Raw genomic sequence first — 27,910 nt, forward strand, 5'->3', positions numbered from 1 at the left:
GTTCAGGTTCTGATTGGCTCACATTGACTGTACCTATGATCCCAAGCCAGTGCTCTAGGAAACAAAGACTCTAAGGGGCCAACCTGCCTCGGTGGAGGGCAGAATCCCCCTAGCCCTTCCCTTTCACTACACGTTTGACCCTGGGAAGGTCACTTTATTTGTCTGAGCTTCAGCTTCCTCCTCAGTAAAGTTTGGCCTGAATGGCTTCTGAGACCTCTTCTGGCTCCATCCTAGATGACCCCTTCCTGGGGAGGCTGCAAAAGAGACTTGTGCTTCGAGTGGGGGGTTCGGTTCCCCCTCCAACCCATGGGGGGAGATGGGGTTGGAGGAAGGAGCAGGGCCCACACTGAAGACTGGGACCCCTCTGGAGGGAGGGGATTAGCCACTGCCCTCCCTCTGTCCTTGAGGGGCACCTTGGAGGCAGCTCAGCCCACCAGGAGAGCTGATTGTCACGTTTTCAGGGTGAGCACTTCTACCTCAGAAATCTACAAGTCTCAGCTGATTTGTGGCTTTGTTGATGTTCTAGACTTAAAGGGATAGAGAAAATGTTCATAAAGCAGACTAAACCTTAAAGTGTCATATGTAATCGAATGTCACAGGAAGTAGATTGTATAATATTCATATCATGTCTGTGTGTACACGTGGATGCAGATGTACATGTGTATACACACATCTTTATGAGGACTAGTTATTAAACTTGACTTGTTGGAGTGTCCCCTATTTAAATGGAACAACCCCAACAGGGACAGATCAGCTTAACCCACTGAAGGGACTCAGCAAATGTGAACATCTCATTTCAGCCCCATTAGGTTTTCACTGGAGCTGCGATGACACAAGGCCACTGACAGACTTCTGGGCTCTCATCCTTGCCCACCACCTTGTGAAATTATGACCCAGGAGAGCCGTGATGAGCTGCCGAAGAGACAAGTATGTATGTTTGGGGTCAAGAGGTTGACCTCACTTCCTGGGGATGGGACCTAGAATGTTAGAGCTTAGAGGGACCTTAAAGAACGTAGGGCCCGTCCTCCTAAAGAAATGGGAGCCCAGAGAGGGGGATGGATTTGCCAAAGGCCACACTGTGAGGTATCCAACAGGGTGAAGCGTAGAACCCAGAAAAAGAAAAGTGCCATCTAGATTTGTTGTTAGGTTTTTTGTTTCGAATGGTTACGGTTTTCAGGTAATCTGATGAATCTTAGGTTCTCTCTCAACCTATTTTTTCAGACCAGTTGTCTTGAATAAAAATAGAAATGTTCATATTAGATATTATATATAAATAAAATATAAAATTACCTATTTTAATATATATATAAAAGAACCCAGTTTCTACTTCTAAACTGACAGCTTGGCTAAGATCCCAGGTCCCTTGGAGTAGAAGATACACAGAGGTGAGGGGCATATCCATTGATAGAAAAGAAGTGGACTGAAGCGACGAAGGGGAGATGGCAGGAAAGAGGAGACAGAACTGGGCTTTCCCTACTACTTAGCCCACCTTTGCTTGGTTTATTACTTTGGCTCCTGCTTCCCCCTGCTGGAGTCGCGGGGGAACTGCAACTCAGACTCCCTCGTTTTTTGCCAAGACTTGCTTCCTCGTAGTTTTGCTTCTTCATTCTGCCCTATTTCATACGATGATCAGGAAGCGGCAGCACCCTCCTGGGGGGAGGATCTTACACTACTCACTCCAGCTAGGTCCCTCATCCCGAGCATTAAGACTTCCCAGGGCCCCACATTCTGCCCCCTCCCCTTTTTAGAATCTCCCCCCCCTCAGAACTCAGAGTTGAAACCCTAGGTAGGCACAGGACAGGGTCAGATTATCCTGCAAGGACCCCATTAGGGAGGATGCTCCAGGGCCGGGAGAGAAAGGAAAGAGTGGTGAGGGGTGGTGAATCAGGGTGAGATGGGAGCTACTGAATCCTAGAATATAAGAGCTTGGCAGGGGATTGGGGAACGGAGACTGTGGTCAAACTAGGATTATCTAATTTAATCTCTTCATTCGATAGTTGGGACCCAGAGAACGCCAGTAACTTGCTCAAGGGCACACAAAGTTAGTGATGGACCCTGGTACCTTGGTCCCAAGTTCCTTCTCTAGGACCAAACTGCCTTCCCACTAACCCTGCGTGTCCTTAAACGAATCCCTTTTTCTGGGACCATCTCCTCTCTCTGTCACAGGCACTAAAGCCCTCCTCAGCTCAAATTCTTTCCAGGAGGCTATCTATCGAACCGTGCCGGCACCAGGGCAAGCTCGGAGAGAAAGAGAGTGAACTCAGAAACCGAAGCAAGGACAGACACAGAAAGCGGTAGGGAGAGCCCTACGAGCTTTAGAGATTGTTAAAAGAGCAGGAAAGCAGATGCAGGACGTCTAAAGGTGATCCACCCCCTTTAGTCCTCACGCAAATGCACCTGTCCCAACTCAGTGGCTCAGCCTCCGAGCCTGAGCCATATCCCTGAATGGGACCGCTCCAGCCTCCGGGAGGCCTGGCTCCTAGGGACAGGACCCCGGCAGCAGGTGCGGGTGGGGCCTGGGCCGGGACCGCTAATTGGGAGGCTTCGGCTCCCTCATTCTGGCTCCACAAGGTCATCCTCATCTCCATCTGACCTTCAGACTAATCCTCAGAGCCTCCGCCCGACCGAGCCGTCATTAGCACAGGCTCCGCCAGCTCTCCCCCTCCTCACCCCACCCCTCCACCCCCGCCTCGCGCCCCCTTTTCTTCTCTCCCCGTGCACATTAATTGCTCGACGTTGATTTGATCTCCCTATTCCACACAGAGGAAATTGTCATCTTGCTCCATTTTCCTCCTGTTTTTTTAATTAGGCCCCTTAGCCTCTCAGGGCCCAGCTTGGGGAGGGGTGGGGGTAGGGGACACGGTGGTGGTGGTGATGGAGATGTATGCAGTTTTTAGGGAGGAAACCATTTTGATCTTTGCGTGAATAATGTTGAACGGAGTGAGGGAGACCCTAGGCATCTCACCCCTCCGCAAATATGCCCTGAAGGTTCCCCATAATATCCAGGACGAGGTCAAGTCTCCACAGTCCGCGCTTCTCAGACCCAAATTATTTCCTACCCAAATAATCTTGTCCCCAATTCCTCAGGGGAATCAAGGCAGCTCCCTTGTTTCTGAGATAATGGACGAGTGAGGAAGGGGGTTATTTTAGGAGGAAGAACAAGGATTCTTCTCCAGGAAAGAGAATGTAGAGAGTGGAAGTGGATCCAAATCTCCTCCAGAAGTGTTTATACCAAAGTCCCATTTGGGGTGGGGAGGGGGAGAAGTGCAGTGGGGAAAGCCAAGAATGATCTTTATTTGGGGAGTGGGGCAGAGAGGAGAATCTCAAATAGGTTGAAAACCTTGGATTTCCACATGGGGATTGGTCCCAGGGTAATGCAGTCTACTCCCTCCCCCTTTGGGGAAGGGGTTTAGTGGGAGATTTCCTTCCTCGCCCCACCCCCTTCCCCAATAAGATGAACTAGGCTAGGTCAGTGATTTCCCAGTAAAGGAGTATCAGAGGGTCGAATTAGTTTAGCCGGGTCCCCACCTGCCCGCACTGCCTCCCCCCCTCCATCCTGTTTCCTTTTTTATCCCCTCCAGCAACATCTGGATTTGCAAGACTAGCAGAAGCAGCGCCATCTTGTGACCATATTGGGAGAAAGCACCCACTCTTCTCAAATTCTATCCGTGAGGAATGAGGATGGGAAAAAATCCGACCAGGGGAGAGTCGCATTTTGCCGTCGGGGGACTTCTTCCTCCACCTCCATTTTCATAAATACAAGTTTTTGAAGTCCAAGAAGACCTAGAAGGGGGAATTCCAAATGTCTTCCCCGCCCTCCCCTCTGGTCAGTTTTCTCAAGCCCCAGCCCAACCCCAGAGAGACAAGACAAGCTAGCACCCCTGCGGCCCGGACCCCAGAGACACAACACACAGGGGATATACAAAGCAAAGTGTTTACTAAGGCACAAGGCGGGGGAGGCCAGAGTCTGGCTGCCCTCCCTGGCAGCGCGCCCTCGACCCATCCCCACCCCCTGCCCTGGCACCAGCCCCAGTGAAGGAGCGGCCCCTGCAAAGGTGCAGCCACCGGCGTCCGGTGTGGCCCCGCCCTTGCAGGGTCCCGGGAAAGGGGGCAGTTAGCACCAAAGTGGAGGCCACTCCAGGTCTGTATCGAGAGGGGAGGGGAGCTCTGGGCTCCTGGCCCTCTCTACTGGGGTCCCAAGACACTGATCTCCGTGGAACCAGGACATTGCTGGTGGGACTAAGGGTGGGGAACAGGGACACCCTAACCCAGACCCTCCTGGAAGATGCTTCTGCTCTTGTCCCTCTCTATAGGCTCGCTCCCCCTACGGTAGGCTAGGGGGAAAGGGCTGGGGTAGGATCGAGAAGCCCCTCCAGGACGCTTGGTCTGCTGCCCCCTGGCATAATCTGGGCCTCTTCTCCCACACTAGACCCGGTCCAAGAGCTAGCCCTTCTGGCCTCTCTGTCCACTGCTGCCCACCCTGTCCCCAGAGAGAGAGCAGGGAGGAGGGCTGTGGGGAACTATGGGGTCCCCAGGGGCCCAAGGCCCGGGCTGAGCAAGGCTGGCTCCCCAGGAGACCTCTGGCACCCTATGAGAGCTCCAGCTCCCAGTCCCTTGAAGCACGTCCTGCATGTCAGGGTCCTGGCTGGGCTGGGAGGCCTAGAGGTGGGAGCAGGGTTAGGAAGAGTGAGAGAGGCGGGAGTGGGGGAGCCAGTGTCCACACAGGTCGCTAATCACACACGAGTGCAGATTGGAGGGAGGTGAGAGGAAGGGATGACGGCCCATCACGCATCCCCAACTCCCAACCCCCGGGGCTTGTCCCTCCTCCCCAGCTCTGGGGGGTGGGAGGGGGTGGCTGGGGTCACAGCATGTCCCCTTCCTCCATGCTGAAACTGCTTCGCCGGCTGCTGGCCTTGGAGGCCTCGGGTGACATGGTAGAGAAGAGGGGATCAGAGGCCAGGGGCAACATGGTGTCGTCCAGAAGCATCAGATGGTCCAGCTCCTTCTTGGACAAGGAGGGGAAGAGGGAGCCATGCTCGGGCCCCAGGGAGTCAGGGAAACCCTGGGGCCCCTCGCCCCCACCAAAACTCATGTTGTGGCTGAAGTCCAGTTGGTACGGAGACTGCGGCGGTGGCAGGGGTGGGGGTGGCGGTGGGGGTGGCGGCTGAGGAGGCAGGGTCAGGGAGGGCTCTTGGTCGGGGAGCTCAGCTGTGGGGAGCAAGGGCTCCCCCAAACCCTCCTCACTGGGGAGCTCTTGTTTCACCACCTGCTGGGCCAATTCGGCCATGTTAACTCCAGAGGGAGAAGCTGTGGGTAAGCCGTGGACTCTGGCCTGCATCTCTAGCTCCTGTGAGAAATGAGAAAGCACAATGGGTTTGGGGGAGCCCACCCAGGACCCCAGTCCTGCCTTCCACACCAAGACCACAGAAGGGGACTTAGGATGGGTACAATGGAAAGGGCAGCCTCTGAGGTCCCAGGAAATGGATTCAAATCCCATCTGTGTGGTCTTGGACAAGTCAGCAGTTACCCTGGGCCCCCCTGAGCCTCCTCATCTGTAAAATGAGAGTTTCTGACATCCCTTCCACCTCTAGCGGTGGCATCCTGGTTTGACTACAAGAAAACAGAGTTCCAGAAAGGAAGCGATTTGCCCCCGGGCGACACGGCCACAAAGCACCAAAGCCAGGTCATGGGCATCTCCAAATTCCAGACCTGCCTCCCCAGCTCCCAGGGGGTCTCCCAGAATGCCAAAGGTCCACATTTTTGAGCTTCTCCACCTCAGGGTGAAGGATTGGGAGGTCAGACCTGGATGCGAAGCCACAACTGCTTGTTTGTCATCTCCAGGCGCCGAGAATGGTTCTCCAGGTCCCTGGATTTCTGCAGATCCTTCTGCATCCGACGAATATAATCCACCGAGGCCTTCAGGATGGTTCCCTTGTTCCAGCGCACATCCCTGAAACGGGAGACGGAGACGGTCATGCACCACAGCTTTTGTCCCCCCTGGCTCTAGCAGATATTCCTATCCCTGGCTTCCAGGCCCCACCACCTACCCCTCACCCCCTCCTCAATAGTCTCCAGAGAGCATCTCTGAAGTCATCAGGCCCTCCATCAAAATCCCACTGACTGATCAAAGCCAGATTCTTCAGTCAGGCATTCAAGAGCATCTCCAGTCTTTCTCTCCATTTCTTACTCAGCCTTTGCACATTCTGGCCCCTCCTGCCCTAACTCCTGCCATTCCTCCAAGTCCTATCCCTTCCAGGAAGCCTTCCTTGACTACCCCCAAATTTCTCCCTCCTGTGACCCTAATAATGTTGTTGTTCAGTCGTGTCTTTAAGACCCCGTCTAAGGTTTTCTTGGCAAAGATACTGGAATGGTTGGCCTTTTCCTTCTCCAGCTCATTTTATAAACAAGAAAAACTGAGTCAAAAAGATTAAGTGACTTGCCCAGGGTCATCTAGCTAGGAAGTGTCTGAGGCTGGATTTGAACTCTGGCATGATAGCCAGCTGCTTTAGCTGACCATAATAACTAGCACTGGGGACAGCAAACTGGCTCAGTGGATTGAGAGTCAGGCTTAGATGGGATGACTTCAGACACTTCTAGCTGGGTGACCCTGGGCAAGTCACTTAACCCTATTGCTTACCCCTCACTGCTCTTCTACCTTGGAGCCAATACACTGTATTGATTATAAGACAGAAGGTGAGGGGTTTTCCTAGGTTCAAATCTGGGCTCAGACACTTCCTAGCTGGGTGATCCTGGGAAAGTCCCTTAACCCCATTGCCTAGCCCTTACCACTCTTCTGCCTTGGAACCAATATACAGTATTGATTCTAAGATGGTAAGGGTTTTAAAAAAATAATAAAAAAAAATAACATAGGATGGATCTCTCTCCACTTTCCAGTTATATTCAATGCCAAATCTAATATTCTCTATGTTATAATTTTCTATATTAGTTGAAAGATCAAGTAAGAATATTTAAGTGTCATATCAAATATTTCATTGGCCAGATGTAGATATTAAGTAATCAACAAAAATAAATGAAAATATCTATGATGTTAAAAAATAATAATAATAATAAGATATGGGTTTTAAAAAAGAATAACTAACATTTCTATATGCTCACTATGTGCCAGGCACTCTGCTAAGCATTTTAATAGCTATTATGACTCTTATATTACATTATTATATTTTATTATATATTATATTGTTTATTATATTATATTAGAATAACTATTATAACAATATTATCATAATATATTATCTAATTTCATTCTCACAACCACCCTGGGAGGTAGGTGCTATCATTATCCCCATTTTTCAAGTGATAAAACTGAAATAAACAGGTTAAATGACTTATCTAGGGTCATACAGCTAGTTAAGGGTCTGATGCCAAATTTGGAACTCAGGTCTTCCAGACTTCAGACATCCATGGTCTAGACACTGAGCTTGACCTGCCTAGTGGGAGCGGATGGATGGTTGGAATCTGTAGCAAGTCGTGGCTCTCCCACCCAAACTGCAGCACTGTGAGGGCAGAGACTACCTTCTTCATCATTGTATCCCCCATCATCAGGCCCCTGCCCTCTGCTGTCCTTGCTTCATCCATGTTGGTGGAATGAATTAATATATATCTCTGTCTCACTGGCATGATAATAGTAGGCTCACACTCAAACGACACACACTGTTGATGGTCATTATCATCTTTTTAAAAATTCTAACCCGGACTCTGCCTGGCCCACTCATATTTGGGCTTTTAGTCTTTTTACAAGATTTTCAAGATGTCTTGATTTGGGTTTTTTTTTTTTTTGGGTGGATTTTCCCATTTATGAAATACTTCCCCTACAGCAAGAAGACCATATTGTCTTCATTTGACAAAAATGGAAACTGAGGCTGGGAAAGAGAAAATGGTTTAGCGAAGGTTCCGTATGAAGCTAGTCCTAGGCAGGGCGAGGATCAGAAGTCAGAGCCTGAGGCCAAGTCCTCTATCTCACACAGCAACCACACGAGATCGAGCCCTCGGTCTAGGCAGGTCCGACACTCCTGAGGAGCAGATGCCCTCTTAATGCCTAACTTCCCAAAGCCCACTCCTGATGCCCACGGTCTGAACTCACAGGTCATTGGCCTTGGGAATCAGCATGCCCAGCTCTTTGATTCGGTCGTTGATGTTGAATCTTCGTCTTCTTTCGACTAAGAATGAGATTTGGGGGAGGAGGGGGGAGACAAGCTGTCAGGGAGAATCGGGGCACCTGCCTTCACCTTGGGGCCTCGGGATCTGACTGTGGGAATTCCTAAAGCCGGAGGGGAAGGAGAGCCCTGATGGCCAGATGAGAGAGAGCCAAGCTCCATCCCTCAGATAATAGGATCACAGATTCGGAGCTGGCTGATGAGTCCAATACTCTCATTTGATGGGAAACAGGGCCTGAGAGGGGTGAAGGAACTTGCTCAGAGTCCCACAGCTAGCCAATGTTTGAGGCAGAATTTGAACTCAGGTGGGAGCCAAATCCAGAACTCTAGGACCATAGGGCTTTAGTTCTAAAACTGAAAGAAGCCCCAACAGCTATTATCTGGTCCAACTCCTTCATTTTGCAGATTTGGAAACTGGGGCTCTGGGAGGTTGTGACTTGCCCAAGGTCACACAAGTAACGACCGTCCAAAGTGGGATTGGAACTTAGGATCTCTGCTTCTAAATCCAGTGTTCCTTTCCTAGTATACTCCTGAGTTAGGGAACTCATCACCATTAGACAGAAGTAGCCACGTCCTCTTTTGGCAGTTAGAAGTTTTTGCATCCACTGATCTGAACTGAAATATTCTTTCTTTCCTCCCCTTGGTTTCCAACTAGGGCTTAAGTCTAGTAGAGGTGAAAGTAAGGAAGAGACCACAGTTCAGAGTGGAGTCATATCCCATGACATTGCTCCAATCCCACAGCAAATATCTCCACAAAGGGAGGGGATGGGGAACAAGGGAGTTAGATGGACAAAGAGGCTCAGTCTAGGCTATTGGAGCAGGCAGTTGGGGAAAGGAAGGACAGGTAGGTGGCATATAGAAACAGGGCTGACCCTAGGAAGGCTGTGGAGTAGCAGAATTATCTTCCACGACCCCCTGTGCTCCCATCCCTCAATAAGAACTTCAGAAAGAAAATTTTCTTCCCCTTTCAGCATAGACTCATAGAATAACAGAGCTAAAGGAGGACTTGAAAATCTTCTGGTCCAAACCCCTCTTTATATATGTGAATTCCATGAGGGGCCAGTGACTGGCCCAAGGTCATACAGGTAATCAGTTGCAGAGATGGAATTAGAAACTCCCTCTACAGCAAGAACCCAGGATGTTCATCTTATGGTCTCTTTTCTATCCTCTAAGAGAGAAGGAAGTCATCTAATGCTTTAATTCAAACTACAGCAAAAAAGCTTTAAGTTATCACACCTCAAGGGAACATCAGCCTTAAAAACAAAACAAAAAAAATGAAGCCAGAGAGAGGGAATAATGCTTTGCCCAAAAATTGTGTTGAAAAATTCATATTTCAGGCCTCCATGGAAGGAAGACTTGGCAGGGAGGGGGGAAATCGAGGGGGGTGGGGAAGGGAGCTTCCTTTTGTTTTTATACAAAGCAAACCAAGGATCACACAGAAAAGGAACTCTTGAGTTAGAGGATGCTCCCTAGCTGGGTAGCCTTGGGTGAATCACGGATCCTTCCTGGGACTGTTTCCTCATCTGTAAAATGAGGGAAGTTGGGCTAGCTAGCTTCTGAGACCTTTCCAGCTCTTAGACCTTTGTACAATCCGATGATTTTATAAGCCTGCTTGGAGAACATATGAGGCCTTCCACCACAGGACAGATGGATATATCCAGAAGTAAGGTCAGGAAGAAGGGATACGGGCATCTGGCTTGATGAATGGGGAAAGAAATGGGGCTGGGAGGGCACAGAAGGGGTCAGCAGGACTCACTAAGGTTGTGATTGTCTTTCTTCTGACGTTCCTTGGCCAAGGCCCTGCTCTCAGCATCTAGAACCAGATGGGAAAGAAGAGACAACAACAATCAGGAGCAAACACTGACCTTGGGGACAAGAGAGGGAAGGAAGGAAGACAAGGTAGGAAAGAGATTTAGGGGGCAGAATGGATCTCAAACCTGTGAGCTCTCTCTTCTGGGCCAAGTCAGCTGGGCAGGAGCTGCTAGTGACACCTATGAGGGAGGCTGTGACCTGGGGGTCTCCACTGTATACTGTCAGGTGGCTGCTGGACAAAGGCAGCTGTGGAATTAAAGAAAGATCTGGATGAGAACCTCCCTCATCCAAGCCTGGGGGAGGGACAGGGGATGACTTAAGAGAACTGACAATGAAAATCATGGTTCCTCAGCAGAGAGGTGACAGACTATAGGTATGAAATGAGGTGTACATTTTCAGACATGACCAATGTGTTGATTTATTTTTACTTAACTATACTCATGTATTACAGGGAAAGGATCTAGATGAAGGAAGGAAAGCCATTGGAAAGGGCCAATGAGAAAGAAAGAAGGAGATGAAGAGAGGTGGAGAGGAAGGAAGGAAAGATGGAAAGATGGAAAGATGGAAAGATGGAAAGAAAGAAAGAAAGAAAGAAAGAAAGAAAGAAAGAAAGAAAGAAAGAAAGAAAGAAAGAAAGAAAGAAAGAAAGAAAGAAAGAAAGAAAGAAAGAAAGAAAGAAAGAAAGAAAGAAAGAAAGGAAGGAAGGAAGGAAGGAAGGAAGGAAGGAAGGAAGGAAGGAAGGAAGGAAGGAAGGAAGGAAGGAAGGAAGGAAGGAAGGAAGGAAGGAAGGAAGGAAGGAAGGAAGGAAGGAAGGAAGGAAGGAAGGAAGGAAGGAAGATCAAAAAGGTATTTTGAGAGAAAGGGAGAGACAGAAACAGAAACAGAGACAGAGAGAGAAAGGAGTAAGATAAGATCATTTCAAGGAAAAATCACAATTAGAACCTGGGTCTCAGTCTTTCTTAAGACTCTAAGATTTCATTATTTAGTGCCTGGAAGGTGAACAAACTATTCATACCCTTTGACCCAGTGCTTCCATTACTAGGCATCAATGACCAAGAGTTCAGAGATAGAAATAGAGGTCTCATGTACTCCAAAGTATTCATAACAGCCCTTTTTGTGGTAGCAAAAACCTGGATACAAACTAGGTGCTCTGACTGGAAAATGTCTGAATAAATTGTGGTACCTGAATACAAAGGAACTTATGGCTCCATAAAGAAAGAAAAATAAGGAGAATTCAGAGAAAAAATGGGAAGAAACATATGAACTTCGGTAGAAAAGATAAGGCCAAAAATATGCATGATGTTAATCATCACAAACAGAAAATAACACTAAAAGGCAGCAGAACTCAGCTTAAATGCAACACCCAGTGTGGATCCTGAAGAGCCAAAAGGGAAGCACACTTCTCTTGTGAAGGAGGTGAGGAACGATAGGCACAGGACATTGCAAATATTGCCCACAGGCACCTCTGCTATGTCAATAGGTTTAGCGTAACTATTTTTCCTTTTCTACAAGAGTGAGTTCGTGGGAAACTTTATTTCTGTGTTTGACCTCCCTGTCATTGATGCCCAGTAATGGAAGCACTGGGCCAAAGGGTGGGAACATTCCTGGTTCACTTTCCAGGCACTCAGTTCTAAAATCTTCAGGTTGCCTGTGTGTGTGTGTGTGTGTGTGTGTGTGTGTGTGTGTGTGTGTGTGTGTGTGTGTGTGTGTGTGTGTGTGCTCACCAGGAAGGAAGGTAGAGCAGGAAGTACTTGGTGTAAAATAAATTTTAAAAAAAGAATTCCATGTCTGTTAGCCTCTTACTGGATTTTTAGCCTTTCCTTTAACCCCTTAGGGTTAGACCCAGTTCACAGGTAGGCAGACACGTTCAGCCAGGGACACAGAACAGTATAAATGTACACATGCATATACATGTACACACATTCCCTCACTCTCTGGCCTCCTCAAAGGGCTAGTTTTCAGCTCAGGACCAAACCAGCCCAAGCCAGCTCTGGGCTGCTAACCTACTGAGCCTGACTACTTCCAGAAGAAATCTGAGATTTTCCCTTCACTGGCATGGGCCAAGGGCCAGGAAGCCTGGGGACAACCAGTTCAACCAGGTGCCCAAAGCTTGGACAGCAGAATAAGATGAGGAGACCCGTGAAGGAGGGGCAGGGATACTTCTCCAGGAAGGGAAGAACCCATAAACCTCATCTGAAGGCGGTTGCTATTTTATCAAACCCTTTCAAAGCCTATCTATTTTGAGATTCACAAACACCCTGTGGGGGTAGGCTAGGCAAGCTGATATGATTTACGGCCATTTTACAGATAAGAAAATTGAGTTACAAAGAGTCACTTGTCCAGGGTCACAGAAGGAACTAGTGGCCAAGCTGGGACAAACTGGGACTAAAACTCAAGTCTCTTAAATCCTAAACTAGGATTTTTCTCAGTCTTACCCCACTACAATGCCTCCTATGTATCTATAAGATGTCCTTAAGACACCAGTTTAGCTGCCTGATGGTCTGTCCCCATGAGACTGGCCAGACCCATGCCCATCTCCTCCTTCAAAGAGAAGAGCACCCACCCACCCATCTACTAGGCCAAGAAGAGATCTAACCCCATCCAAAAACCCAGCTAGGTCAGTCCTCTCCATTCCACTAAAACACACCTCTTAATCCTGCCTCTTTGTCTTTGTTCACACTGTTCCCCTCTACCACCATTTCTCTCCCCTCTCCACATCCTCACCGACTATCCAAACCCAATTTCTTCTTCAAGAATCCACTCAAATCCTACCTCCTCCAGGAAGGCCTCTTTCTGATCTCCTCCAGCATTCATGGAGTTCTCTCTTCTCTTAATTCATAGAGTTCGTGCCATACAATCAGCCACTTAATTATATCTTGACTTTTTCTCTGTTTGTCTTATGCCACGAGTGGCAAATAGAGTGGTAGGAAGCACACTGGCCACTTATTATCTGTATGACCTTAGGGAAGTCACAGCCCTCTTTAGACCTTAGTCTCCTCCTCCATAAAATGAACAGGTTGAACCAGATGAAATCTAAGGTGCCTTCCAGTTGGGAAATTCTACGCCTGTCTCCTCCTCAGTGAGAAGAAACACTCTGTGCTTAGTGGCTATGTCTTATCTAGCTCCCATATCCCCCCACCCACCCAAATATCTAGTACCTACTCACTTTTTGCCCTAGCCCCCCTCCACCCTGGCTGTCAATACCGTATTGGGCATCTGAATCTCTGGATTGATGTATCCCAGGACGTCATCCAGGCGCATGATGTTGTCAATAACGTCATCGAGCTGGAAGAAAAAAGACATATGTAAATCATATGTCCTTGGCATCTCCTATTGATGGGAGGGAGACAGATGGGAGAAGGAGTGGAAGGGATGAGAACGGCCATGAGGGCAGAGAACAAGGGTAGAGGGAGAGCAACAGGCCTCTTACATGGTGCCTTCTTCCATCCAGCCTCCAAAGCAAAGGAACTCCAGAGGGAGGGACAGGCACAGATTTGGGGAGTCTAGAGGTATGGCAGCCAACTTCAAATCCCTAGGAATCCTGATTAACACCTCCAAGGAGACTGTCAGCTCAATGAGGGCAAGGCACATAAGTGCTTCATGATTGTTCGTTAAGTTGAACTGGGGGGGGGGGGTCATGATTTCCACCTCAATAGTGTGACTCAGCAGTCCTACAAGATGATGGGCTCCAAGGCTGCATTAGTGGAAACCCAACATCCAAAGGATGAGACCAAAGAATCCTATTGGACTTTGTCCAAGTCAGGTCATAGCAATTGTCTGGTTTAGAGCACCACATTTTAAGGGCATTTGACAAGCTTAAGTTTATTCAGAGAAAGGTGACTAGGACAGTAAGGGGACTTAAAATCTGGCTAGAGTGGAATCCCCAAGAAAAACTGGAGATGTTTATTTAGCCTGAAAAGTTAGAATGGGGAGGGCAATTTGGAACTAGGTCCAAAGAGCTCTAAAATTGTGCATACCCTTTGATCTGGTAAAACCACTACTGGGTCTATATCCCAAAGAGATTTTTTTTAAAAGGGTGGGGGGAAAGACGTGCTTGTACAAAAATATTTATAGCAGCTCTTTTTGTGGTGGTAAAGAATTGGAAATTGAGGGGTGTTCATCCATTGGGGAATGGCTGAACAAATCGTGGTACATGTTGGTCATAGAATACTATTGTGCTGTAAGAAATGCTGAGCCCTGGGGGCAGCTGGGTAGCTCAGTGGATTGAGAGCCAGGCCTAGAGATGGGAGGTCCTAGGTTCAAATCTGGCCTCAGCCACTTCCTAGCCGTGTGACCCTGGGCAAGTCACTTGACCCCCATTGCCTAGCCCTTACCACTCTTCTGCCTTGGAGCCAATACACAGTATTGACTCCAAGACAGAAGGTAAGGGTTAAAAAAAAAAAAGAAATGCTGAGCCCAGTGATTTCAGAAAAAGCTGGGAAGATCTATATGAACTGATGCAGAGCAAAATAAGCAGAACTGGAAGAACATTGTACACAGTGGCAGCAATGCTGTATGATGATTAACTGTGAAAACTTGGCTCCTCTCAGCAATGCACTGAACTGGAACAATCCCGAATGACTTATGATGGGGAATGCTCTCCACCTCCAGAAAAAGAACAGTGGGAGTGGTCTTTCACATCAGTATTTCTTGGATTTTTATTTTGGGGTTCTGGCTATGTGAGTGTGTTCTCACAACAATGATTAATATGGAAGTATGCTTTGCATGACAATAAAAATAAAATTAAAGAAACAAAAAAAAGAAAATAAAAATGGGACAGCTAGGTGGCTCGGTGGATAAAGAGCCAGGCCTGGAGACAGGAGGTCCTGGGTTCAAATCTTGTCTCAGACACACATTTCCAAGCTATGTGACCCTGGGCAAGTCCCTGGGCAAGAGAGAAAGAGGAAAAGAGAGAAAGAAAGAGAGACAAAGAGAGGGAGGGAAGAAAGAAAGAAGGAAGGAAGGGAGAGAAAAAGAGAAAGTTATCTTAGGAGCTATACTAGAGAAACAGAGACTAGAGATAACTTTAGATCATTTTAGCATGAGAATGAATATGTTTTATTTAGCATGAGAAGGAGCAATGGGTACTGAGGCAGGTTTCTGCCTAATATCTGCTGAACCTATGGGAATTCCAAGTCAAGGGGATGCTGTTTATCAATATCAGGAAGATGTTCCTAAAGCCAGAGTTGTCCAAAGGTGGAATGAGTTCCCTTAATAGATATGGGCGCCCTATCACTGAGGTCTCCAGAGAGAACTCAGTTGGCCACTTGTTAGCAATATTCCTGTTGAAGCCCAGGTTGGACTAGATAACCTCTGAGGTCCCTTCCAGTGCTAGGATTCTTCTTCTGGTGGGTCTGATGCCACCATCATGTCATTATCACAACAGTGCCCTCATGGGTAGCCAGGTGAATCTAACATCCCCTCCCCCTTTTCATTTTTTTCTTAAACCCCTACCTTCCATCTTAGAATCAATACTGTGTATTGGTTCCATGGCAGAAGAGTGATAAGGGCTAGGCAGTTGAGGTTAAGGGACTTGCCCAGGGTCACCCAGCTAGGAAACCCCCTTTATTCTTATAATCATGGCATTCAGAAGGTCTTAAAGGGACTCCATTTTCATACTTTCCTTAATGATCCTCAACCATTTATTTACCTCCATCCACCCAATACACTGAAGCATGCATTTATCATATCTCTCTGTGTTGTCTACTGTCCTTTATCAGGAGAGTCTATGAGGTGTTTCTCCCACCAAAATAAGGACTACTCAAGGACAGGGACTAAGTCTTCCTCCATCAGATTATGGGCCCCTGAAGCCAGAGGATACATCTCTCCTATCAGTCTGGAAGCTCCCTGAGGGTAGGCTTTGTGACTCTATCAGACCAGCTTTCCTCATGCTCCCAGGGAGTCCTAGACTGGCCTGGCAGCCAATCAGTTCATGGAAGTAGCACGTGGCCTGACTCACCTCCCGCTCTGGATTCGAGCCAATATTAAGCATGGCCATAGGGCTGTTGGGGGCACTGTTGCCTGCAGAGGAAGAGAGCACATGGCTGGCCCGGACCCCGGGAGAAGCAGCTGGGGGTGGCTTTGGGGAGCTCTGGGCAGGGCTGATGTGAGCAGCAAACTTGTTCCCATAGGTCTCCGACAAATACTCCCGCACCTTCTGGTCTCGGGACTGCTGCAGATGGTAGGAGGTGGGATTCTCCAGGTACGACTGCACCTACAACCCCAAACAGAGAGATGAAGATGGTACCTCCAGAGGGGGAAGGGGGGCAGCCGTATTCCCAGGGCAGGAGGGATTTGACCAAGAGGGGCAGTACCTTCAGGATTTCTCCTGGCACAGGAGGTGGGGGCTGGAAGTGAACTGGTGTATTGATGGCCGGGGTGGGAGGCCCTGGTAGCTGCTGCTGTTGTTGCTGCTGCTGCTGCTGCATGTAGTGCATCACAGCCTGCTGCTGCATCCGCTCCCGCTGTTCCTCCTGTTGGGCCTGCTCCCTCATGAGCTGCATCCGAAGGCCGATGCGGGATGCCATGGTGGCTGGCTGGAGGAGCCTGAAGGCAAGCTGGATCACTGTGGGAGAAGCAAAGGACCACTGGAGCTCATGCTTGCCCTAACAGGCAACACCAAAATAATTCTCATTTAAAAAGGACTTTACAAAGTACTTTACCACTCTCCCTCATTAGGGTTTCAGAATAGCCTTCTGAATCCTCTCTCTCTTTTTTTAACCCTTATCTTCTGTCTTGGGATCAATCCTGTATATTGGTTCTAAGGCAGAAGAGTGGCAAGGGTTTGGTGATGAGGGGTTAAGATTTGAACCCAGGTTCTCCCAACGCCAGGCCTGGTGCGCAATCCACTGAGCCACCTAGTTGCCCTCCAGGAATTCTCCTTTTACAAATGAAAAAATAGATTCTACTTAACAGAGTCTAATTGACTGGTCCAGGGTCACATAAAGAGTAAATGTCTACGGTTGGATTCAAATTCAGGACCTCTCAAATCCAAGTCCATCCCTATCCAAAGCACCATCAAGCTGCCCCAGAACTTGGCCTTTCTAATTCTAAGTTCAGCAGTCAAGAAGAGGCAATTTGATCCAGTGGAAAGAGCAGTAGGGCTAGAATGAGAGGTCCTGAGTTCAAGTCTCCCCCTGCATGACCTTGGGTCCCTCACTACCCATGGCTTCAGTTTCCTCTTCTATAAAATAAGGGCTTGGAAAGGACGACCCCTGAGGTCCCCTCCGACTCATTTCTCTGCCTACTACCATGAAGCACATTATGAACACAAACACACCAGAGTGCTTAACGAGGGGATAATGTTTAACCTGGCCAGAGGGGCTAGCTGCTGGTCCCTCTTTAAGTTGCAAAAGGTTTCATTTAAACAAATCAATCAGGAAAGACAACCTAGGCAATTTGGTTCAATTGAACAAACATTTATAAAATACTTAACGTGTGCTGAGCACTGAACCAGGCGCTAGGAATAACAATTCTAGTTAGCATCGATGGAAGCTTTTTAGAATAGCCAAGTGCTTTAAAAATAGGATCTTGTCATCCTCACTGTAGCCTTAGGAGGTAAGTGTTGTTATTGTCCCCATATAACAGATGAGAAACTGAGGCTAAGAGTGATTGTACCTAGCAAAAATCATACTCATTTTTATTATATGATCTTTTACATATGTGTGTAGACATGTATACATAGATATTTGTTGTTGAGTCATTTTGCTCATGTCTGACTCTTCATGACCCCAATTGAGGTTTACCTGACAAAGATAATGTTCTTCTCCAGTTCACTTGACAGATGAGGAAACTGAGGCAAATAGGCTTAATAACTTGCCTGGGGTCACACACAACTACTAAATATCTGAGGCAGGATTTGAATTCAGGAAGATGAGTCTTCTTCCAGTCAGGGTCAGTGCTCTAGACACTGGGCCATAGATATTAAGCATTCTCATATCCTTTCTCTCATTTGACCCTCATGCCAGCTCCAAGAAATAAGAAGGGAAGCATCTTATCTTCATAGCACATTTTAGTATATACTTCTTCCTGTGATAGACCAAAGCCTGTTTAACTCTGCAAACTGCCAAAAAATAAAAATTCTGCTTGTAAACTCAAGGGAAAGAATTGGCTGTGAAAGGCACGTTAGCACATTTCAAATGTTTTTCCAAGTTAATATCAAAATGCACACATGTGCAGAATTTTACTAAGCACAGCTAGGTCCCAATGAGTGTGAATCATGGAAGTGGTTGAATGTATTAAATGTATTTATGTAATAAATATTCAAATTTGCACTACTCACAATGAAAATGGCATAAAAGTTGATGGTCAACGGTTTCAACCCAACAGAAACAGGCAATGTGAATTTAAATAATGTGATCTCGCCACAGGGATTCCTCGTTGTCACTATGCACTAGGACATAAGGTATCGAAACTTTCTCGCACTATCTCCCCCAGACCCATCTAATGAGGTCTCCTATCAGCTGATTCCAGGATGTAAAGCTAGGAAGAGCCCTCACAGGTCAACTAAATCAACCATCTCAATCTGACTAGCTCCCAGACCTTCGTTACCTTTCACCTGGACAACTGCCATAGTCTCCTCGACAGTCCAGCCTCCCCAGCACTTGGGGCTTTCCTCTCTATAATTATCTTCCTTCCACACTTCAGGGATCTCTCTATTTACAGGTGTCCCCCACTAGAATGGAAGCTCTCCAAAGGGAGCAGAACCAGGAGAACCTTATACACAGAGATGGATACACTGTGGCACAAGCGAACATAATGGACTCCTCTACTAGCAGCAATGCAATGATCCAGAACAATTCAGAGGGACTTATGAGAAAGGACATATACATATCCACATTCAGAGAAAGAACTGTGAGAGCAGAAACCCAGAAGAAAAACAACTGCTTGATCACATAGTTCATTGGGGATATGACTGGGAATGTAGACCATAAACGATCACCCTAGTGCAAATATCAATAATATGGAAATAGGTCTTGATCAATGACACATGTAAAATCCAGTGGAATTTTGTGTCACTTATGGGAAGGGGTGGGGGGAGGGGAGGGAAAGAACATAAATCTTGCAACCATGGAAAAATATTCTAAATCAATTAATTAAATAATCTAAAAAGAATGTAAGCTCTCTGAAAGCAAGGATTATTTTTTATATTCCTTTCTTCGTGTCCCAGATTTTAGCCACAGTGCTTTGAACATTGCATTTATTTTTGTCATTCAGTCATTTCAGTCAAGTCAGACTCTCTTTGTCACCATTTGGGGTTTTCTTGGCAAAAGCTGCTGGAGTTATTTGCCATTGCCTTCTCTAGCTCCTTTGACAGATGGGGAAACTGAGGCCAACAGAGTGAAGTGAATTTACCAAGGTCACACAGCTAGAATGTGTCTAAGACTGCATTTGAAATCAGGAAGATGAGTCTTCTTGACTCCAAGCCTGGTGCTCCACAGAGGCTCCACTGAGCCTCTACTGTAAGCAATCAATAAATGCTTATAGTTTGATTTACAAGAGCTGAAAGAAATCTTAGAAACCACCTAGTACCACCCTCTGATTTTACAAATGAGTAAACTGAGATCCAGAAGGACCCAGTAAGTGACTTTACCTAAGGTCATATCATAGTAAAAATCAGAGGTGAGATTTAAATCAGAGCCCTATTTTTCTTCCTCCTTCCCTCCCTCCTTCCCTCCCTCCCTCCCTCCCTCTCTCTCTCTCTCTCTCTCTCTCTCTCTCTCTCTCTCTCTCTCTCTCTCTCTCTCTCTCTCTCTCTCTCTCTCTCTCTCTTTCTTTCTTTCTTTCTTTCTTTCTTTCTTTCTTTCTCTTTACCTTCCATCTTAGAATCAATACTGTGTATTAGTTCTAAGGCAGAAGAGTGATAAGGGCTAGGAGACTTGCCTAGGGTCACACAGATATACATAATCACAGAAGGATCACACAGACATACAGTATCTGACCTTAGGGTCACATTTGAACCCAGGACCTCCTGTCTCTAGGCCTGGCTCTCTATCCACTGAGCCACCCAGCTGCCCCCTAGAGCCCTATTATTTCTAATCTGGTTCTCTTTCAACTATGCATATCAACACATAGGAAACAAAGTCAGTACTCAAGCCCACATCCTGAGACCCAAACCCATTGCTCTTCCCTTTTTAAAATCACATTGCTGAGTCCCTGGTTTTGCCAAGGAGTAAAAATAATGGGGCAGCTTAGGTGGCTCAGTGGGTAGAGCAATGGGCAAGACTGGAATCAGGAAAACCTGAGTTCAAATTCAGCCTCAGATACTTACCAGCTATGGGACCCTAAGCAAGTCAGGTAGCCTGTTTCCCTTAATCTCCTGGAGAAGGAAAAGGCAAACCACTTCAGTATCTTGCCAACAAAACTACCTGAACAGTATTGCCTACAGAATCATAACTGAATAAAAACAAAAATAATGGCCATTAAAAAAAAGAAACAAAACAATTTTTTTAAAAATCTAATTTTCATTTAACAGTTATATGACATAGCTCCCACTGGATCATAAATAAGAGATGCGAGGAACCTCAGGGGCAATCTAGACCAACCCACTCATTTTACAAACCGGAGGAGATAAATTCTAGTATTAAATGACTAGCCCAGGGTCATACAGCTGGTTCTTAGAAGACTGGATTTTCATTTGGGTCTAGACAAATGCCCATTCGGTCTCTTTGAGGGATGGGGCAACAGCCTTTGTTTATAAACAAGGAGGTAGATGCTATTATAGACATTTGATGGATGAGAAAATGGACTTAGAAGGTGACTTGCCCAAGGTCCTCCGGCTAATGAGTAGACGGGTACTCTCAGTTCAGCCCTCATTCCGGGGTGTCCCCCTGCCCCATACCCTCACAGCAGCTCCCCCCCACTTTCCCATCCCCCGAGGGCACTCCTCACCTCTGGCGCGGGGAAGGTAGACCATGGGAGCTGGGAGAGAAGGGGGTGTTCCAGAGAGCCTCTTTCCCAGGAAGAGGGAAGTAGAAAAGGAGGGAGTGGAAGAGGGAGAAGACAGGGTGGGGAGGGAGAGCAGGAAGGGCAGGCACGGCACCAGTCTTTCCCCTACCCCACCCCACCCCCATCCCAGGAAAGGCCAGGGAGCTGGATGAGCTGTTTTTCCAGACTGGATCCACTGGGGAGGGGGAGGAATTTCTGTGCCTCTTGATTCATAGACAAGGTAGATGCCAGATCACTTGCAAAGTATTTTTGAGACAAGAGCTCTGGCACGGCTGACCAGGATGCTGGCCCGAGCCTGAGGAGAATAATCTACCCACTAGTCTGGGACTGGGGGGGATGGGGAGGAGCCATGGGGGCCTTCCCTCCCTCCCCAGCCCTTCCCCAGCTTGGGCGGAATCCGGAAGGGCTCCTCCAACCCCAGCCCCGGGAAGATCTGGCAGTACCCCAGGGAGGGGAGGAGAGGAGGGGAACCTGGGGCGGGCAGCTAATCTCATTAGCAGCTTTCTCTAAATCCTGTCCCCTCCGGTTCAGCTGGGGCTAGGAGCCTGTTTCAGCCCCCATCTTGCCCCTCCACCATATTCCTTCTAGGGAGGAGGACGGGGAGGGGGCTGGTGAGTTAGGGGGCTGCTGGTGCCAGAGCTTCCCTCACCACCACGGTCCCGGAACCCCCGCACCTCAGGACCCAAGCCTCCCCCTGGGCACTGGCCTCCCCCTCCTCCACCCCTTCCCCGGGTGCAGCCGACAGACACAGTGTGATTAGTGTGGGAGGAGAGGCTGGTGAGGGGCTAGTCCAAGGGGCCTGGCAGCACCAGCCGGCGTTGGGGGTGGGAGAGGTGGAGGATGGCAGGACACTGACAGGGCTTCTTGTTCTTCTTCACAAAGGGACTAGGCGCCAATTATGGGGCAGAAAAGGCAAAGCTGGCACTGCTGGAATGGGCTGCTCTGGAAAGAGCCTTACCTAGCACCTACACGGGGCCACATCTGCAGAGAGCCAGCACATCTGGAGTAGGAAGGTGGGGGGAGGGGGCGCCATGACCGGGACAGAATGAGAAGAGAGTCAGAGTTAGATAGGACCTCAGAGGCCATTGGTCCGACTCCTTCTTTTTACAAAGAAAACTGAGGAGAGGCTAAAGGACTTGCCCAAGGTCACAGGGAAGCTGCAGGGCTGATCCTCTGACTCCACACAGGCATGACTTCCACTGTAACCAACAAATTCAATTCAATAAACATTTATTAAGCACCTACTATGTGCCAGTAGCAACAGAGGGGCTGAGAGACTTAGGAAAGCTGAGCACTTCAGAGTCAAGGTTTTATAACTGTACTACTAGAGAGGATTGGGGCAGTGGATAGAGTGCCAGGCTAGAGTCAGAAAGACCTAAGTTCAAATCCAGCCTCAGACGCTTAACTAGTTGTGTGACCCTGAGTAAGTCACTTCTCCTTGTTGACTTTAATTTCCTCATTTGTTGAATGAATGGGAGAAGGTAATCACTCCAGTGTCTTTGCTAAGAAACCCCTGAATGAGGGGCCACTGGATGGTTCAGTAGATGGAAAGCCAAGCCCAGAGATGGGAGGTCCTGGATTTGACTCTGATCTAGAACACTTCCCAGCTGTGTGACCTTGGGCAAGTCCCTTAACCTCCATTGCCTAGCCCTTACCACTCTTCTGCCTTGGAACCAATACACAATATTGATTCTAATATGGAAGGTAAGGATTTTTAAAAACAGAGGAAGAGAAACCCCCAAATAGGGTCACGAGGAGTCAGACATAACTGAAAAATGACTGAACAACAACAGAGGACTTTGAAGAATCCCTTAGAACAACATGGAGATCCAAATCAGTCAATTAAAAAAATAATTTAAACTATTCCAAAGAAGACCAAACACTGAAGCTGAAGCTTAAATACTTGGCCACATAATAAGGAAACAGAACATACTGAAAAAGACCCTGATGTTGGGAAAGACTGAAAGCAAAAGGAAAAGGGGGCAGCTGAGATGGATAGACAGTGTCATGGAAACAATAAGCAGGAACTTAGACCAGATAGAAGGGCTTGGTATGCTATCATCCATGAGGTCACAAAGAGTGGGACACAACTGAAAAATAACATGTGCCAGTCCTGGAGTCAAGAAGACCTGAGTTCAAATATGACCTCAGACATTGCCTGACTGTGTGATCCTGGGCAAGTCACTTATTCCTGATGGCCTAGCCCAAGCTACTTCAGTCTTAGAACAAATACTAAGACAGAAGACTAAGGGCCAGGGGCTGGAGATACCAAAAGAGGCAAAAGACCGTCCCAGCCCTCAAGGAGCTTACAGTCTAAAGGGAGAAACAATGGGCAAACAAATATATACAAAACAGACCAGATAAATAGGGGATGATTAACAAAAGGAAGAATGAGGCTAAGAAGGGTTGGAAAAGGCTTCCTGTAGGAGGTGGGGTTTTAGCTGAGATTTAAAGGAGCTCTGGAGGGTGGAGAGTGGAGGATGGAGAGCACTGGGGCATGGGGGACAGCCAAGAGAGAAGGCCAGAGGTAAGAGATGGGCCATCTTGTTTGTGGAACAGCCAGGACAGTGTCTCCGGAGCTGGGGAGTAAGGTGTAAAAAGAGTGGAAAGGTAGGAGGGGGCTAGGTACGAAAGGCTTTGAATGCCAAACAGAGTGTTTTCTAGCTACTCCTGGAAGCAATAGGAAGCCACTGAGCAGAAAGAAAGTTCATCTAGCCCATTTTTTTCAGAGAAAGGGAGCAGAGGCAAAGACCCTGAGGGAATTCAACTGGCTAAGGCTTTAGGGATACAAACCCAATACAATTCCTGGGCTCTAGTTCAGATGCTACTGGGGGAACCACACCTATCCAGGAGACATATATACAAAATATATGCAAAGGAGTAGTATATGGGGGAAATAGGTGGAACAATGGATAAAGTTCTTGGCTGAGAGTCAGGAAGACCTGAGTTCTAATCTAGTTTCACACACTAGCTGTGTGACCTTGGGCAAGTCACTTTACCCTGTTTGCCTCAGTTTCCTCATCTGTAAAATGAGCTGAAGAAGCAAATGGCAAACCAGAATTTTTACCAAGAAAAAACCCAAATGGGGTAAAAAAGAATCAGGCATGACTAAATAATAACATGCAAAGGAAATATAAAATCATTTCATCCTAGGAGTTGCAGAAAGTTGCAATTACTTGGGGACTTCAGAAAGGTACAAGTGGTGGTCACATGAACTGAGGAAAGATCTGGGGATCCCAAAAGGTTGAGATGAAGAAGGGGAGGGCATTCCAGGTATGGTGGGTGGCCTATGGAAAGGCAAGGAAGCAAGAGATGGCCATTTTTTGTTGGTGATGGTGTTTAGTCGTGTCTGACTCTTTGTGATCCCTTGGACCATAGCCTACCAATGCTGTCTATGGGATTTTCTTGGCAAATATATTGGAATTGGAGTGGTTTGCCATTTCTTTCCCCAGTTCATTTTATAGGTGAAGAAACTGAGGCCAACAGGATGAAGTGACTTAACCTTAATTTGAACTCAGGAATTCCTGACTCCAGTGGTAGAGCAGAGCTGACCTGACCAATAAATGAAGTGTTATTGGAATCAAATCTGGCCTCAGAAACTTAATAACTGTGTGATCCTGGGCAAGTCACTTCACTCTGTTAGCCTCAGTTTCCTCATCTGTTGTGCTGGAAAAGGAAATGGCAACCTTTATTCCCCAGCATGTAGATCACAAACATTGTTCTCCTCTCTAGAACCAGTCAGGCTGCACCCCTGCCTTGACTACCAGGCAGGACCAGGAACTCATTCATCATCTGGCCAACTGAGCCCTCCACTGTCTTAATCCCAACAATGGCCGGGAAACTAATAATCAAATTAATTCTATGTTGGGAGTGACAATCTACTGGCCTGTGGCTATCTATAGCCCCAGTGATTCCCTGCTGCAGGCTACCTAATAAAAGTTCCCTTCCTCCTTCATTATGGGAAGTTTCCTCCCAGAAATGCCTTTGGATATACTTGGTATTTTCTTTTCAGGGAACATATTGTTTCCTTAGTAGAATGGAAGCTAGTTGGGGACAGGAACTCTTTGATCTTTGTCTTAGGATCTCCAGAAGCCAGCCCAGTGCCCCCCTACAGCAGTAGGCATTTTGCAGTGCTTGTCGAAATGGATTGAGCAGGGTAAGGAGATGGCCATTGAAAGAGAAAGCCAGAGGGCACTTCCTGTACGACTTCATCATTTTGCTGAGGAAATGCTGAGCCAGGTGGTATCCTTCAAAGGTGACCGCTATCACTGATCCTTCACAGGATGAGGCTCCCCAGAGGCTAGCTGACTCTGGCTGAGGGATCATAAATTTGGAGCTGGAAGGATCTCACAGGCCATCTAGTCCATTTTACAGATGAGGGAGGGGACCTGACAATCAGGAGAGTTAAATGACTTCTCCTTTAAATAGAGGAGAGATATGAAGCCAGGCCCTCTGCGACTCCAGAAGCAGTGCCCTGTCCATTAGACCACAATGCCTGTGAGAAAGGAGGGAGAAGTGGCTCACTGAGCTCCCTACTACTCCTAGAGGATCCCTTATGTGCCTAACAAAATTCCCCTGCATTTATAGAGCATTGCAAGCTTCTTCCTCATCCCTTTCCCATCCATCATTTTATCTATGTCAGGGAGAAATAAGCAAATTATCTCCCTAGACTGATGAGGAAAAGGAAGATAAATGTCTTATAGCTTTACACAGCTTGTTGGTTAAGAGTCGGAGCTAGAACCTAAGTGTTCTAAGTCTCCAGACTCTCATTCTTACACTTAGAGCTCTCTCAAAGAAGAGATCAAAATAGGAACTGGACCTGTGTATTTGCAACAAGGTGAAAAATTGGATAGAGCAGCAGGCCTGGAGTCAGAAAGACTCATCTTCCCGAGTTCAAATCTGGTTTCAGACATTGACTGTGACCCTGGGCAAGTCACCTCGCCATGTTAGCCTCAGTTTCCTCATCTGTTAAAAGAGCTGGAGAAGGAAATGGCAAACCACTCCAGGACCTTTGCCGAGAAAACCCCAATTGAAGGTCACAAAGAGTCAGACATGACTAAAAAAAAACAAAATTCCTTTTGGAGGAAGAAGCTACCTCTATCAGTGCAGATCCTGCAACTTAGTCTTAGAGAATTGTCTAGAAGAGTGACCTCTATTATTAGAAGACGAAAAGAACCCAGGGCCTTCTAAATCTGCAGCTTGACTCTTTATCCACTAATCCATAATACCAAACTAACCACTGAGAAATCAGAAATCAAGTGGCTCTCAGAAGGAGATGCTCCAAGGCAGTGACTTTCATGCTGACCTTGCCTCTGGACTACCCTCTGCCTGCAGACTAAGAGGATCAGTAAACCTGGTGAACAGAGATTCCTAGATTCAGAACTGGAAAGTCTTAGAGGCCAGCCAATCCTCATTTTATATCATCACTCTCCTCATCTTACAGTGGAAACTGGGACCCAGAGAAAAATGGGGTGGCTTGCCCAAGTACATCCCAAAAGTAAATGATAGAGGGGGCAGCTGAGTGGCTCAATGGATTGAGAACCAAACCTAGAGAAGGGAGGTTCTGGGTTCAGATCTGGCCTCAGATGCTTCCTCATTGTTGTGACCCTGGGCAAGTCACTTAGCTCCCATTGCCTAGTCTTACCACTTTTCTGCCTTAGGAAGTAGGTGCTATTATTATTTATCCCCATTTTATAGATGAGGAAACTGTGGCAGACAGAAGTTAAGTAATATGCTCAAGTCACAGGGCTAGTAAGTGACTGAAGTTGGATTAGAATTCAGGTTTTCCCCAATACTATGTGACCCTTCACTCTACCTCAGTTTCCTCATCTATAAAATAAACTGGAGAAGGAAATGGCAAACCATTCTAGTATCTTTACCAAGAAATTGTTGAGCGAATCGCAAACTGTCAGATATGACTAAAACAACTGAATACCAACTTCCTAACTCTAGGCTCAATGTTCTATCCACTGAGCTATCTAGCTACCCTTTAATTAGTACTCTTTGATTGACTCCAGGAAGAAAATGCAGGACCCTAAAGAAGGATGAAGCAGGAAGATGGCCAAAACAACCCATTGGCCTGGGCTGGGAGAAAGAGAAAAGATTTACTGAAGAATCCGCACCTGCAGTGAGTTGACTTGAATTTCCCATTTTGTCTCCTTTTCTCCTTCCAGCATAAGAGCAGTAGAATAAAAGACTGAGAACTGGAAGGGACCCTTAGAGATCCTCATTTTATGGGCAAGCCAAAAACTAAAGCCAATATTTATCCTGTTCAAGGTTACACAGTAAATGGCTGAGTCAGGACTTGACTGAGCTCCTTTGCCATTCACTAGGCCAGGATATTGTAATAATAAACAGGGAAGATTACTGTGCTGTAAGAAACGACGACCATGATGCCCACATAGAAGCATGAAAACTCGCACATCAAGTGACAGAATGTGAAATAAAGAACCAAGAAAACAACAGACAAAATGACTACAGCAATATAACAACCATCAAAGAGAATGACAGCAACAATAATCATAATGAACAGTTTTATAACACCTACTATGTGCCAGGCACTATGAGAAGGGCTTTATAATTATTATCTCATTTGATCCTCACAACAACCCTGGGAGGTAGGTGCTATTATTATTCACATTTTATAGATGAGAAAACTAAGGCAGTCAGAGGTGAGGTGCCTTGCCCAGTCACACAGCTAGTAAATGTCTAAGACTGGATTTGAACTTGAGTCCCATTGGCTACTGTGTCATCTAGTGAGCTTGGAGTGGCTCAGTATTCAGTAAGTCCTACTTCACAGCCTCATCACTTCTCTCAACTGGACTAGTGCAATAGTGTCCAAATTGAGTCCCGCCTCTCCCCACTCCCAGTTCCTCTCTCCCATCCATCCTCCATATCTGCTGAAGAGACATTCTTAAATAATTACATTTTCTCTGATACAGGTTTGACCATGTCACTCCCATGAAAGATACTTCTGT

General features: G+C 47.1%; 1 protein-coding gene across 2 annotated transcripts in view; it reads right to left on the reverse strand.

Annotated features, from left to right (window-relative positions):
* Positions 1-3,920: 3,920 nt before the first annotated feature.
* TFEB (transcription factor EB) overlaps positions 3,921-27,910 on the reverse strand; it is an 87,902-nt gene continuing 63,912 nt past the window's right edge. The window contains exons 1-9 of one of the 2 annotated variants that reach the window (XM_056818211.1): positions 20,877-21,277; positions 16,301-16,551; positions 15,946-16,200; positions 13,191-13,271; positions 10,112-10,232; positions 9,931-9,987; positions 8,102-8,177; positions 5,803-5,950; positions 3,921-5,347 (exon numbers count right to left, since the gene is read on the reverse strand). In XM_056818211.1, the coding sequence (XP_056674189.1) occupies positions 4,862-5,347; positions 5,803-5,950; positions 8,102-8,177; positions 9,931-9,987; positions 10,112-10,232; positions 13,191-13,271; positions 15,946-16,200; positions 16,301-16,551; positions 20,877-20,901 (1,500 nt within the window). In that variant the 5' untranslated portion in view covers positions 20,902-21,277 and the 3' untranslated portion in view covers positions 3,921-4,861. Of the gene's footprint in view, positions 5,348-5,802; positions 5,951-8,101; positions 8,178-9,930; positions 9,988-10,111; positions 10,233-13,190; positions 13,272-15,945; positions 16,201-16,300; positions 16,552-20,876; positions 21,278-27,910 lie in introns of those variants that run through there. The other variant, XM_056818212.1, reaches the window with a different exon arrangement.

This window comes from Monodelphis domestica, chromosome 2 (assembly GCF_027887165.1).
Source record: "Monodelphis domestica isolate mMonDom1 chromosome 2, mMonDom1.pri, whole genome shotgun sequence".
NCBI lineage: Eukaryota > Metazoa > Chordata > Mammalia > Didelphimorphia > Didelphidae > Monodelphis > Monodelphis domestica.